The sequence below is a fragment of the Musa acuminata genome, chromosome BXJ1-2 (assembly GCF_036884655.1).
Source record: "Musa acuminata AAA Group cultivar baxijiao chromosome BXJ1-2, Cavendish_Baxijiao_AAA, whole genome shotgun sequence".
Classification (NCBI taxonomy): Eukaryota; Viridiplantae; Streptophyta; class Magnoliopsida; order Zingiberales; family Musaceae; genus Musa; species Musa acuminata.
This window is the reverse complement of record NC_088328.1, coordinates 21683135-21696018: the sequence shown is the minus strand read 5'-3', so window position 1 is coordinate 21696018 and position 12884 is coordinate 21683135. Positions and strand designations below refer to the sequence as shown.

The 12884-nt window shown below is 35.5% G+C and overlaps 1 protein-coding gene across 5 annotated transcripts; it reads right to left on the bottom strand.

Moving 5' to 3' along the window:
* Nucleotides 1–220: 220 nt before the first annotated feature.
* LOC103972507 (PX domain-containing protein EREL1) lies at nucleotides 221–11337 on the bottom strand. 5 transcript variants are annotated; one of them, XM_009386868.3, is made up of 10 exons: nucleotides 11021–11337; nucleotides 8416–8541; nucleotides 7688–7786; nucleotides 5997–6089; nucleotides 4201–4309; nucleotides 3218–4005; nucleotides 2760–2924; nucleotides 2433–2675; nucleotides 763–978; nucleotides 221–649 (listed from the first exon to the last, which is right to left on the bottom strand). In XM_009386868.3, exons 1-10 carry the CDS (start codon nucleotides 11108–11110, stop codon nucleotides 365–367), a joined length of 2214 nt encoding a protein of 737 aa, XP_009385143.2. In that variant the 5' UTR covers nucleotides 11111–11337; the 3' UTR covers nucleotides 221–364. The 5 variants fall into 5 exon arrangements, with proteins under 5 accessions (XP_009385143.2, XP_009385149.2, XP_064947841.1 ...); XM_009386874.3 differs by having other exon boundaries at nucleotides 2433–2666; XM_065091769.1 differs by having other exon boundaries at nucleotides 8419–8541.
* Between the last annotated feature and the right edge of the window lie 1547 nt (nucleotides 11338–12884).

Below are 12884 nucleotides of genomic sequence, written 5' to 3'. Positions count from 1 at the left end.
GTTGAACTGATTGCCAACAATGAGGAGATTAGGCACTAACTTGTCAAAAGCACTTTGCAGCTTGCTTGGGTTAGCAGCTTCAGAAGTTTTGAAACCTGAAGCAGATCAATTAAAATTTTCTTACTGATTGTGAAGGGAAGAACCATCACAAACCATTACTCACCAACTTTATAAATACTACACTGCAGCAGCAACTCCAGCTCATGTATTCGAGACGAAGAGAATTAAATCCTTGTACTTCCCTTTGATTGATATATATATCATGTGGTCAAAATATACAGCTCATTGGAACGTGAGTGAGGTCAATTAGAGTACACAGACAGAACAATTCAAGAGAAATGTGTACACCTTTGTTGTTTCATCTCTACAAGAAACGGTTAAGAACAGTGTTCCTTGAAGGAACTTCATGACTTTCTTCACTCTCTTCTGGTTTTATAACTGTGTTCAAGGCACATCTGATAACTGAGTTTACCTGTTTCCTTAGTCTCACATTATCTATAAACATATCAGTCAGCATTTTTCTTATCTGATTGTCTGTGCTAATTGAGATATCACCATTTTCTGCAACCAGAGGTTGAGAAGATTCGCTGGTTCGAGCATCAACAACATTCAGAAGAGATTCTTCATCATCCCTTGCCAGAAGTTGAGCCTGGTCAGGAATGAAACACCAGTTGAGAGTAATACTACTCATATTAAATAGAACCAAATAGCATGGATCTAAACTAGAAAATATAACAGTTACATAGTGTAGTCAAATGATACCTCTGCAAGAAGTAGACCTATACGATCATCTGAAGTTGCAAGGAGATCTAAAGCATCATCAGGTGAAGAACTAATAGTGAATTTGTCATCCTCATCCATGAGAAAATTTACATTGCACTCTTGAAGCCGATCATGAAGAACTCTGCATTCATGAAGAAGTTTCTCGTTTGCTGATTTTGCATTGGACCATCTTTGCTTTTCTCTATGAAGAACTACCTGATTCAACAAAGAGCAAAAAAATAAAATATGAAAGATAAAATAGGCCAATCACAGAAATAAGCAAAAATGGCTTCTCCAGATCTTAGGCTTCTTATATTACTTGTTATTTGTCTGGCTTTAGAAATGAAATTAAGAACAATTATTAATATCAAACTAGATAAAAACATGGGAGATACATAAAAGTGATTATAAATACTAAGGTCACAATAGAAAACATCAAGCAAGAAACAAAAATGAGATTAGTCTTGGGCAGTTGGTAGAAGCACAATACAGTAGTGAAGGAAAATAAGAAACACAGGTAACCTGATAATTTACAATGTCTGGAGAGCAGCCAAGTAAAAAATGCGACTAGGTGAGACTTATTATTATCCATGTAATCTCAGTATCTCAGTCTGATATGAGGGATTGTTGAATTCATCAACTAGTAAGGCAATACCAACTTATCCAGCAAGTGTCACAAATTTATCATGCAAGCAGATCAATTAATTTGAATGCATTAAAGAGAAAGAAAAGTGAATGAGACGACAATAGTAACATTGCAAGCAACCAATGAAAAGATCATACTGCTCACCTCAGGCACTTAACAGACAAAGCCTACCAAGTTATGACATCTAAACAAATTGACAAGATAAAACTGGTGTGTTGGCTGGACAAAAGGCTGGACTATTGCAACATATTTTTGCCAAGAAAAAGCCTTATCTAGTGCCTCTAGGAGAAACTTGAGAAAAATCCCTGCCTAATCTACCACACATGGTAACTTATCCAACTGACCAATAATAACAAGCTTATTTAAGTTGAATAGGGCATTAGTAATAGTGAACATATTTAACTTGAATGGGACCCTGAGACTCTTGTGTACGTTTAGACAAAAAAAAGGAGCACCTACATAAATATAAACAATATCAATAAAACGAGACAAGGTTATCTTCCATCTGCTTCCAAAGTAAAGGTGCTCATAAATAACACTTAACGAATCCTGCATCCTCTTACAATAGCAATGAAGAACCAACAGATGACGTAAAAAAGAAAAGGATCCATTAGCTAAAAGAAATTACTCTAATATGATGAACAGCCCCAAGTATCCTCAGAGAACAGCACAAGCATTCAACCGCATTCACTTTTAATTCTTACAATCAAAGAAAACTGCTTAACAAGATTAATTTGAAGGTGCAACCATAGGAAGGATGTACTGCAGAAAAACCACATGAAGATGCCAAATTTGATTGAGACCTTATGTTTTGCCTTAAATATTTGCTATATAAGAACTGCTTCATTCAGCGAATAATATAGTTTCAAGTTTCAACTAAGATGATTCAGTTACCTCTTATCATTTATTTTCATCCTTAGATGGGCAAGTATGATATAACTGGATACTCATGCCTAAAGCACAACACTACCCTTTATGAGTGTAATCTAACTTTGGTCCTGTCAATAGAATTTCAGCACACTACCTCTAGGTCAGTTTTCTCTTTTAAAGATTGATTCAGCACTTCCCTCAGCTCTGCTTGAGACTTCCTTAGAGACTTCACTTCTTTGACAAGGACCTTGATGTCAGCCTTTGATTTCATTTCAAGTTCTGCTAAGCATTTCTGCATATTCTGCAATTCTTCTTCTTTACAATGTACCTCCTGCAGTAACAGTTCTGTTTCATCACTAGCAGTCGTTTTCTCCGATTCTGCATGATTCTTTTCATTCTGCAATTAGTGAAACCATGCCAGAGGGATAAAACTCAAGTAATGGCATATTGTAAATGATAAAGTTAAGAGAAAGAATTGCACCTGTTCAGATGTAAGTTTTGCCTCCATTTCTGTACACTTCCTATGCAGTTCATCCATATCCCATTGCATTTGTGTGACTCTCTCTTTTTCGATTAAGATGGCTTGTTGCAAGTTTTCTGTACCTTTCTGTTCAGTAGTTTCTAGTTCTACCTCTAAATCCTTGACCTATATCCAAAAGTATCGATGATAGTGAAATGAATGCAGATGCTGATAAAGTGTCAACACAAGGACTTGGAGTTGGTGTTGTACAAATTTGAATAGTTAAGGAGATAAAAACAATATATTAAAAAGAATTTATATATACATAGTTAACTTAAGTAGTGCATGTGAATCCACATTACAAGGAAATGCACTGACAACCAATTTGATGTACTAATGACACAAGAACAGGTCAAAATTAACTTATGCTGCCAGAATCTAAAAGACAAGCAGATCCCAAGTAATGATTAGAGATGCACCTTTGTTGTAAGATATTCTTTAACAGCCATTTCTTGATTCAACCTTGCTATAAGATCCTCCATATCAGTTCTTGCTGTTACCAATCTTTGTTGCATATTGACAATAACTCTATTAAGTTTAAGCCTTTGATCAATTGGAAGAACAATTTGTGCCTTATCAAGAACTTGTGTATTCAGATGAGGAAGTGCATCCATGATATTTGGAATTTCAGCGCCATCAGGAACATCGAGGGATACCTCCCAAATTGAATTGGTGACCCCAGCAGCTGATACTTCACTGCCTCTTATGGAACTGCTATCACTCCCAATGCTTTCAGCAGAGAGCTTTCGAGAATGACCATAAAGTTTATCATGGTTCTGATCTGATATGGACTCTATTCTGTCTCTGGATGAACTTCCACCAATCGTTTGTCTCTCTAGAGCATGGTACTCTTTCCTGTGGTTCAACTTACTCCTAATGAAATCTTCTGGATGTTCCAGGGATGATTCACCCATGAGATCATCACCAATAGCTATTGTAGAAGACACTAGATCATGAACAAGTGCTAGAGGTTCAGTGCTGGCTTCAGAAACTTGGGTCTTCCCTTTTTTCGGAGTTCCAAGTTCTGAGATTTCATCTATATTCTCACTACAGATATCTGATGCAACAGTGTGAGATATAGATGGAACTGCCGAATAATCAGCGACGGAAGCACTTAAAAGGGGTCTAGCTGGAACTGAGGGGGCCACAGCAGTAGCATTAGCTGGTGAACTTGGTTCTTCAAGTTGACAATTCTCATTCTGAAATGCTGAATAGGAAAATGAGTGAGCAGAAAGTAAGTTTATATCAAGGAGGTGAATTAGCTTAGCTAACAAAACCTACAGAGAATCAAAAGCCATCTAGCATAGCATGCTATCTAGTAAGCAAACGAAAAAAAGAACAACCATATTAGAAAAGCATGTTCATTAAAGAGAACCAACAAACATGGAGGTGTAAAACCTACATAACCTTGCAGCAGTTTCTAGCTCAAGAAAACCTGCCGCAGGTGCACTTCTAGAGAGGTCAATATCAGAGAGTAGCTTTCCCATCCATTCCTCTAAAGCCTGTCTTCTCTGCAAGAAAATTATCCGGTTTAAGAATCATAAATAACCTAGAAGAAAAAGTAATTTCAGAAAAGAAAAGATGAGGCAAAGATACTGTCCAGCGAGGAGCAAATTTCACCGTTTTACATTATCCTATATGCAAATCCTTTCTTTGATTTATTATGGTCATTGTAAAGACTAACTTACTAAACACTAAAAAAGAATAATAAATCATTATGACAGTGAGAATATTTATCTTCTATATTTTTACTAAGCATCCTAGTTATTTTGTGAAAGACACATACCTCAAACTGATTGTCGAATCCATATTAGATACCTGTCAAAAACAATGATGTAGGATTCTCCCCGGATATGTCAAATACTTGCTCAAAATAAGTATTTGGCATATACTTCTTGTGAAAAAATATATATTTCATAAAAGTTACACTTTTGATTTTAGATGAGAAGAATATATAATAAGATGTGCAGCTCTCTCATTTGTATTAAACATATAAGCATAACTCATTCATTCAATAATGATCTTGATTTATCAAAGGTTTGTCATCTCTATATTCTTGAAGCAAAGTGTCACTAGAATTTTTTTCTTAATAATTATGTTAGGCATGCTAGTAAATTACTTGTTATCTATGATGATATGTATATATGTATTAGATACTGATATGCATATACATATACAGATATACTAACACATAAATCAAACATCAAGCTTTATCATATTATACATCATTGTACAAAATATTGCTGTGTTGCCATATACATATTGTATCTTGTATTGCTTATACAAGATTTTACCTATTGGCAAATATCTAATAAACCTATTGGCTTCTGAACCTATTAGTGTGCTTCAAGCTAGCTATGGTGAAAGTGAAACAACCAATAAATATAGCATATCCAAAAATGTTCTAAATAATATATCATGACATTCAGTAATTATTCAACATTGTTAAAGAATAAAGGATCTGACATATCATTCAGATCACTTCCTATAATGCAAATCCAAAAAGGAGGAAAAACAAACAGGTAAGTGTCCAAACAACCACTTGAACAAGCAAGGGATTAGCATGGATCAGGTCTTTTTTGTATTGTCAGGTTTTATTACCTAAACTGACAATCACCTTACTTCTAAGCATCAAGGCACCACATCAATGAGCTCCAGATATCCTATGTCATCAAGTATGCATGCCTCAAACAGCAACAGTTTCCATTTTACAGTTTAGAAAGGTTGAAGAAAAAAATATAATTAGATAAATAGATGGAGTAAATAAAACTGATCAATGCCTCTGACAAACATTGTGGCATATTATGTTCAATGCATGAAAGTTGGGCTTATTGCACGTAAGTGACTAAAACTGATCAAATTATCAGACTACAATCTTAATGCATGTAGATAACTAGAACTGATCAAATCCTCTAACATACATTTTATTACTTGTGTTGTGCCTTAACATTGTGATATAACTCAATGAATACAATGATTTCTAGCCTGGTATTTAAAAAAGTAGGATATGTTTGTCTGCAAAATTCAACGAAGAGATACAACATGCTTGTTGACATGTTCAGTCCATGTACCAGCATAATAATGCCATCAACTACAAAAGTGGATCTGAATGAAGTTGTGATATATGAACTGTTCAGATTTGACAACTAAAGCAGAATCCAGCATAGGAAAAAGAAATCATTGGATCAAAATTTATACCTCTTCTAGGAGCATCCGGCTTGAATTTATTCTCAAAAAAGCATGCTTTGGAGGGGCAGAGGGAATATCTTTTCTGGGAAATGTCTTCTTAAGCTACAAAAGAAGATGTGTATAGAGAAGTGACCAACTACACCTCAATCCAAGAGCAGAAAATACCTAATATTGAGCTTTCGACATAAAACAGCATATGAAATAGGTTATCACACGGACATGTCACATGATTTTCATTCTCACAAGAGGAAACAACAGCAAAATTTTTACATTGATGATATAATTTTGAACAAGAAGTATATCACCCACAGGCATCAATATACACAGACTGCACACCAGATACATGAAGTGATAATAGTCAGTGTTAAAGTCATTAATACACATTGAAAACATCTTTAATAAACTCATAACATAATGGTACAAAATTTCCAAAAGTGTGAAATCTAACTAACATCCAAACAAGGTTTCAAAATCTGGCCTGACTGGTCTGGGCCCTGGTACATGGAGCATGATGACACATGATACACTCTCATACCAGCCAGCATGGATGGAGGTGAGAGAGAAGAGCAGAGGAGGATGAGAATGAGAAAAGGAGCAGTGGAGGAGGAGGAGGAGGAGGAAGAGAGGATGGCTTTGCATACCATAGGAGAAGATGCAGTGGCAACAATACAAGGAGCAATACCAGCAATTGGATGAGGTAAATGCTGAGATGGCGGTGACATAGACAGAGGTTACAACCGAGCAAAGGAAGAAGACACAGGAGGCAGAGGTTTCAGCAACAGTTTCCAACATCCTAATCTGTAGAGCATCATCCAACATCCTTCTCAGTCCAGAGTGTTTTTTATTTTCTTAATCTTTTCTACCATCTGTTGACAGCCAACAACTGTTAAGACTGTCAACAACTGTCTTTAGCTGTCCGGATTCAAATAATAATAATAATAAATTTGAAGTGGATCAGACAAAATCGTCATAGTCTGCATGCTCATGCTAAGTTGGACCAGTAAATATCGAACAGTACACCAGTATTTAGAATCTTGCATCCAGGGTCATAGCAACACAAAGTTATGTCAGTAACACATAAGTTCTATTATATTTGAATTAACATTATAAAAATAACAAGTTGAAAGAATTTTGATTGAATAAAATGTTACAAGTCAATCCATTATATGGCAGTCAGCTTCCACAGCTGAAGCTGCAAATTACATATTCTGAATTGATCTGTGTTAATGTAATTTTCTAGCAACCTTTCCACAGGAGAAATAGCAATAATGTGAAAATGACGTGCAATTTCTCATAATATCAGAAACATGGTTGTTATAAGTGAGGTCTTTAGATGTATTTAATGGAAATTATCTAGCAACATGATACCTGATGTTTTCAATTACAATATCAGATTATGAGTGAACTTCTCTAAGCGCACCTTATCTATGTTTCAATGACACGATTGATCTAAATGTTAACTGCTCTTCAAAATAAGAACCTCCTAAGGTGGTACCATTTTTTTGCCCTCGTGAATATCCCTACCTTGCATCTCCTAATATCCCCTTGAATGGTGTTTCATAATTGATTTCCTCAACTTACTGTTCTGCAAACTCTATATCTTTGAAAAAGAAACTGGCAGTTTGTCTAACAAACAAAAAATAGAATAAAGCATACAGAATTGCATTTTATATTAGATGATTAAATCAAATTTATCGTACAGCAGAATATAACATCAAGAAGTCACTGAATCTTCTTAATAATCCATGGCTGGTGCTAACCCCTTCTGGAGATTGTATACCCACATGAATCCTGTAAAACTGCCATTTACTAACGTTAAAAGCAACTAGATTTTCAGTATCAAATAGTAAATGAAGAGGTTTTATCCACAAAATAATTATCAGAACATGGATCATGATTGTTCCACTGAGAACAAAAGTTGTCTTAAGTAAAAGTGCTAATAGAACCACACAGAAGTAAAAAATTTCTTACAAGATAGAACAAAAACTTTGACATTCAAACTACACAGCATATTCTTGCAGACTAGTACTACTTAAATCTTCAGAGTTGCACTTAATTAAGGACAGCTTGACTAATATGACATACAATAAGATAAAAGAAGAGAAGCAAATGGAAAAAGATAAGGTAGTTAGAATTTCCTATCAAGTTTACAGTTCTATAGGTATACACACATGAGTAGGTATCCCAACCTAGGCTAGCAAAAGCAAACTTGTCCTTCCCATATATTTAACACATCATATGAATTTCACTCTCAGTAATGAATACAACAAAAATTAGACATTAAATTCATCATCTTTTAATTTGTTTCCATAGGAAGAATTTCTTTTACTATTACTTCAAATCTGATTATTACATCTAGTCATCACCAACAAAAGTGCATTTGACATGGAGAGTTGAAGAACAATGACAATGCATGGAAGATTATTACAACAATAGGATTTAAGAAGCTTTCTTGAGATGTTCCAGGTTCTGTCTGAACAACCCAAGAAGGAATCATGGCACAGTAACTCCAACCAGTTTGAGGATTGTGTGGCCATATAGTATTTCTTCCATCCTGCAAAGAAGTAAATGAACCAACTTTGATTGGGCATTTTAAAACAAATGCTAGTTATCCTAGAAGATCAGTAATATGAAAAAACAAGTTTACAAAATATGAACTTGCCTGAATACAATTCAGAAGACTTCTAGAGAGTTTCAGCTAAAATAATTATTTAAAATAAGGTACAAGGCACTTAGAAAAAGGTACTTACAAAGTGATACATTAAAAAAGATAGGAGGGAAATTATTAGACATTAAAGAAACTAAGTATCCTAAACATCAGGCAATAAGTGGCAAGTATGAAAAAAACAAAAGAACTATAAATGAGTTTCATAGAATAAAAAACTAAAGAAAGGCAATTTAGGCTGCTTGATGATACAATCTGATTCATCCAAGGAGCTTGAAAGCATGTGAGGTTTAATCCAAGGGAAAGCACTCTAATTAAAGGATTGAGCACATAACATTGTTCAAACTGAGAAAGAAAGATAATATGAACTTTCGAGCTCATAGTAAAGATAACAGCAAACTGATGAGATACAATGTTCTCTTTCACAACATCAGGATCATATCTATCCAGAAAATAATGCAAGATAAAGAAGCAATAAGTGGCAAGTATGAAAAAAACAAAAGAACTATAAATGAGTTTCATAGAATAAAAAACTAAAGAAAGGCAATTTAGGCTGCTTGATGATACAATCTGATTCATCCAAGGAGCTTGAAAGTATGTGAGGTTTAAACCAAGGGAAAGCACTCTAATTAAAGGATTGAGCACATAACATTGTTCAAACTGAGAAAGAAAGATAATATGAACTTTCGAGCTCATAGTAAAGATAACAGCAAACTGATGAGATACAATGTTCTCTTTCACAACATCAGGATCATATCTATCCAGAAAATAATGCAAGATAAAGAAGCATGATACGCTTGGCATACTCATTCAAACTTCATGGTCTTATGAAGAAAAACATAATACAACAACAACATGCCATACTGTCCAAACTATCTGAAATCAAGTTGTATGAAAATATACATATAAACTTTGATGATCTCTTTGTTGCAAAGTCTTTTACCGGATCGAATATCCAATAAATTAATTTTAATGGCTAGATTGTAATATCATAATTACAGTAAGAGAAAAATAATGCTCTTAAGCAAAGTAAACAGGAAATTCCAACATAGAATGAATAAATGATAATATTCATTAATGAGAAACAGTAGAAGTTGAGTTATGGACATCTTCAAAAATGCAGTGAAGTAAAATCAAGCATCCATGATAATTAGTAGCAGAAATTTCATCTCATGGGATCATCAATCATGAAGTGCATCCACAACAATGGAATGTCTTTAAATACCTTGCAAGCAAGTTAGATGGTCCAAAAGGTTAAGCTACTCCCCAAGGTTCGTTAGCTGAAAATGCTAGTGGGAAAGTGCTAACTAACATAAGTTAGGAAGCTTGGAGTTAAGCAATAGGGAGAATGCTTAAGCATCACTCACTATTGCCATCCTTAAATAATAAATGCAAGGAAAGCATACATATTAAAGCAGCAAAGAACATGATGTAGTTAATTGCTTGATCTCTTTGCATCTTTATGGCTTATGATAATAGGTTCATCACTGAGTAATTGTACCGATGATACTTTTAACTTTATTGAGCTCATAAGAACCAGAACATGTGAGACTGAAGATGCTTGGAGCATTTAACGGTGAAATTTTCGAAAAATAGAAATAAATGCATTCAAGAGGTCTCTAACTCTCAGTATACTTGGGCGGTTTGTGCTTAAAAAAAAGCAGATGGAGAGATCACGTAACTCCAGAAAACTTCTATTCTCTTTATTGGTGAACGCGTCCATTTCTTTTGTGATGGTTTTTCTTTCTTTTTATACGTTGTAATCCTGTTGTACTTGTTCAAGGTCACAATCCACATCTTTCCTTAAGTCTAATACCTGCGCAGTTTTAATTATATTAATCATTTTACTGCTTGCATGTTAGCTGACCGGTATGGACACAATTTAAGATGATAGTAAGCATCATTATTTTATCTAATTCCCCTCGGCAATGGCCTCCAGATTATTAACTAGAACAGTAACCAACTATGATGACTGTAGAAGGCAAATTAAAGAAAAATGATATATATGTCGCCTTCGTCCTTGATATAGTAACGTTTATCATTAGCAAGCACCAAGCTCATGACAGTGTTCAAACTTTAAAATCAGTTTGCAATTTTAACTCAGAATCTAATCACATTTTCATCGTCTAACAAAATTCATCTAAGCTAACAAAACCACCAAATTGAGTGAAAAATGGCATGATCCACGATTCAAACCCTAAATAAAACGAAAGGAACCCAAGAGATGGAAGATTTTAAGCAGAAAGCCTATCAGATAGGTCAGATTCGCTTTATCGGGCGCAAATTTACACAGGAAATCCCAGGATTTCAGCGCCGAAGGCATCTACCCATGAAGAAGATCCGAGGAGGTGGAGGGGGGCGTGCGTACCCAGCGCTTCGGGGGAGGGCTCCAGTCCATGCCGAGGGGCAACGGCGAGGTCCCATCGTGTCGGTGCTTCGGGGGGCTGTTGGTGGGCATCGCAGATCTCCCGCGGGAGATTGAAAGATCGAGGTTCAAGGCTAGTTAAGGAGATCGGATCGAGGAGGGGAGGAGAGGAGAGGAGAGCGAGACGGGGCGATCGCGCAGTGGGTATCGCTGCTGCGTTTGGAAAGGCAACGCCACCAAACCGTCTTCGCTTCGGTCGTCTCTCCGGTGTTTCGTTTCTTTTCACCCGCAGCGTAACTAATCGTCTTCAAAGCTTCAGCTAATTGAAAAATAATTAATGCTTTGGCTCGTGCAACGCACGTTAGGCGGCTTTTATATATGGACAAATTCTTTTTCATTATTTTCTGTAAAACATAACCTTTTGTTTTATTTCCGACGTCAAGCACGTTAAACACAACGCACGTACGTTAAGCCCTATCGACGTGGACCAATCACTCGACGAGGGGGCCACCGCTCCTTGCAATCGGATCGACATCACCTGCTTGGACAGTCAATATGGGATATATACCGAGTCAACATGGGATAGAAATGGGCGATAAAACGAACCATTCGGTCAACTCCTTCCTCCCAAACTCTGCTGTTGCTCCTTGCGCCACCTTCACTCACCTCGCCCTCTCCCAAAACCTCCTCGTCCGCCCACTTCTCGACACTCTCACTACTGTCATGCCATCACTTGCCCATCTCAACCTCATCGATAACATTTTTTTCGACCCCATCCCACCACCCTCCTCCAATCACTTCCAAGCCATCCAGGAGCTCTCGCTCGTCGCGAACCAACTCACCTCCACCGTCCTCACCTTCCTGGGCAACCTCATTACTCTGTCATCTCAACCTCTCCTACAACCTCGAGATTCTCAAGCTTATCGACTGCAATCTCTTTGGCGATATCGCGTCATCGTTCGATCGGGCTCTCAAAACTCACCAACCTCTCTAGTGTTGTCCAAATTGAGCTATATAATAACTCTGTGTCAAGTCTCATTTCGTCAAGCTTCGATAAGCTCAGCTCACTACTCTGCATCAACAAAGTTTTGATGGAACCGAGGGCGATGGTAGAGGGGGACAACAGGACTGACTGATAGAAGATAAGATTTTTCTAACTAAGAAAATCTCTCTACTATGTTGAGGTAAATTCTGAAGAAAATCCTCTCTCCTAATCTATATAAATATATAAATAGGAGAGGAATATGTTAATGTATTGAAGCTAAAGTTGCTTCAATAAAGTTTCTTCAATAATTATTTTTATCTTCTATTATTTTCATTACTGATAAGATAGCAGGACGATGGAGGAGAAGGTTATAGTGGGGCGACCAAAGGTAATCTCATCTTTAGAAAAAAAATAATATTCTATAAAAAAAATCTTAAGAATTTTTTGAGAAATTTTGTTTTATATATATATATATATATATATATATATATATATATATATATATATATATATATATATATATATAACATAAAAAAAAAATATTTTTTTCAGAAATACATCCTAACGTCATAACGTTAAAATTATTTTTAAATTTAAATTTTTTTATAAATTAATTTTTTTATGATTATAATAACTAATTTATCGAAAAGATGTTTCTTGCAGCATTTTTTTCCACATACTTTTAGACTTCATTGATAGAGTTGTAAATGTTTTCGATTCATACATTCAATAATTAATATATTTACTTGGATAATTTCTTGAAACAAATATTTTTTAGTTTTTCTCGAAAGGTACTTTCTGTTTAAAATTTCCAACTGTGTTCTCACATAGTTTTCCTGCCCAAACACCCTATAAAATTTATAATTTTTTAATAGAGTTTAT

Excerpts from the sequence above, each read along its gene's own strand:
- LOC103972507 (XM_009386868.3), bottom strand. The coding sequence starts at position 11,110 with ATGCCCACCAACAGCCCCCCGAAGCACCGACACGATGGGACCTCGCCG. Across the intron at positions 7,787-8,415 it reads GCTTCTTAAATCCTATTGTT|TTTTACAGGATTCATGTGGG; the intron begins GTAATAATCTTC and ends AGTAAATGGCAG. Across the intron at positions 2,925-3,217 it reads AAGAATATCTTACAACAAAG|GTCAAGGATTTAGAGGTAGA; the intron begins GTGCATCTCTAA and ends TTTTGGATATAG.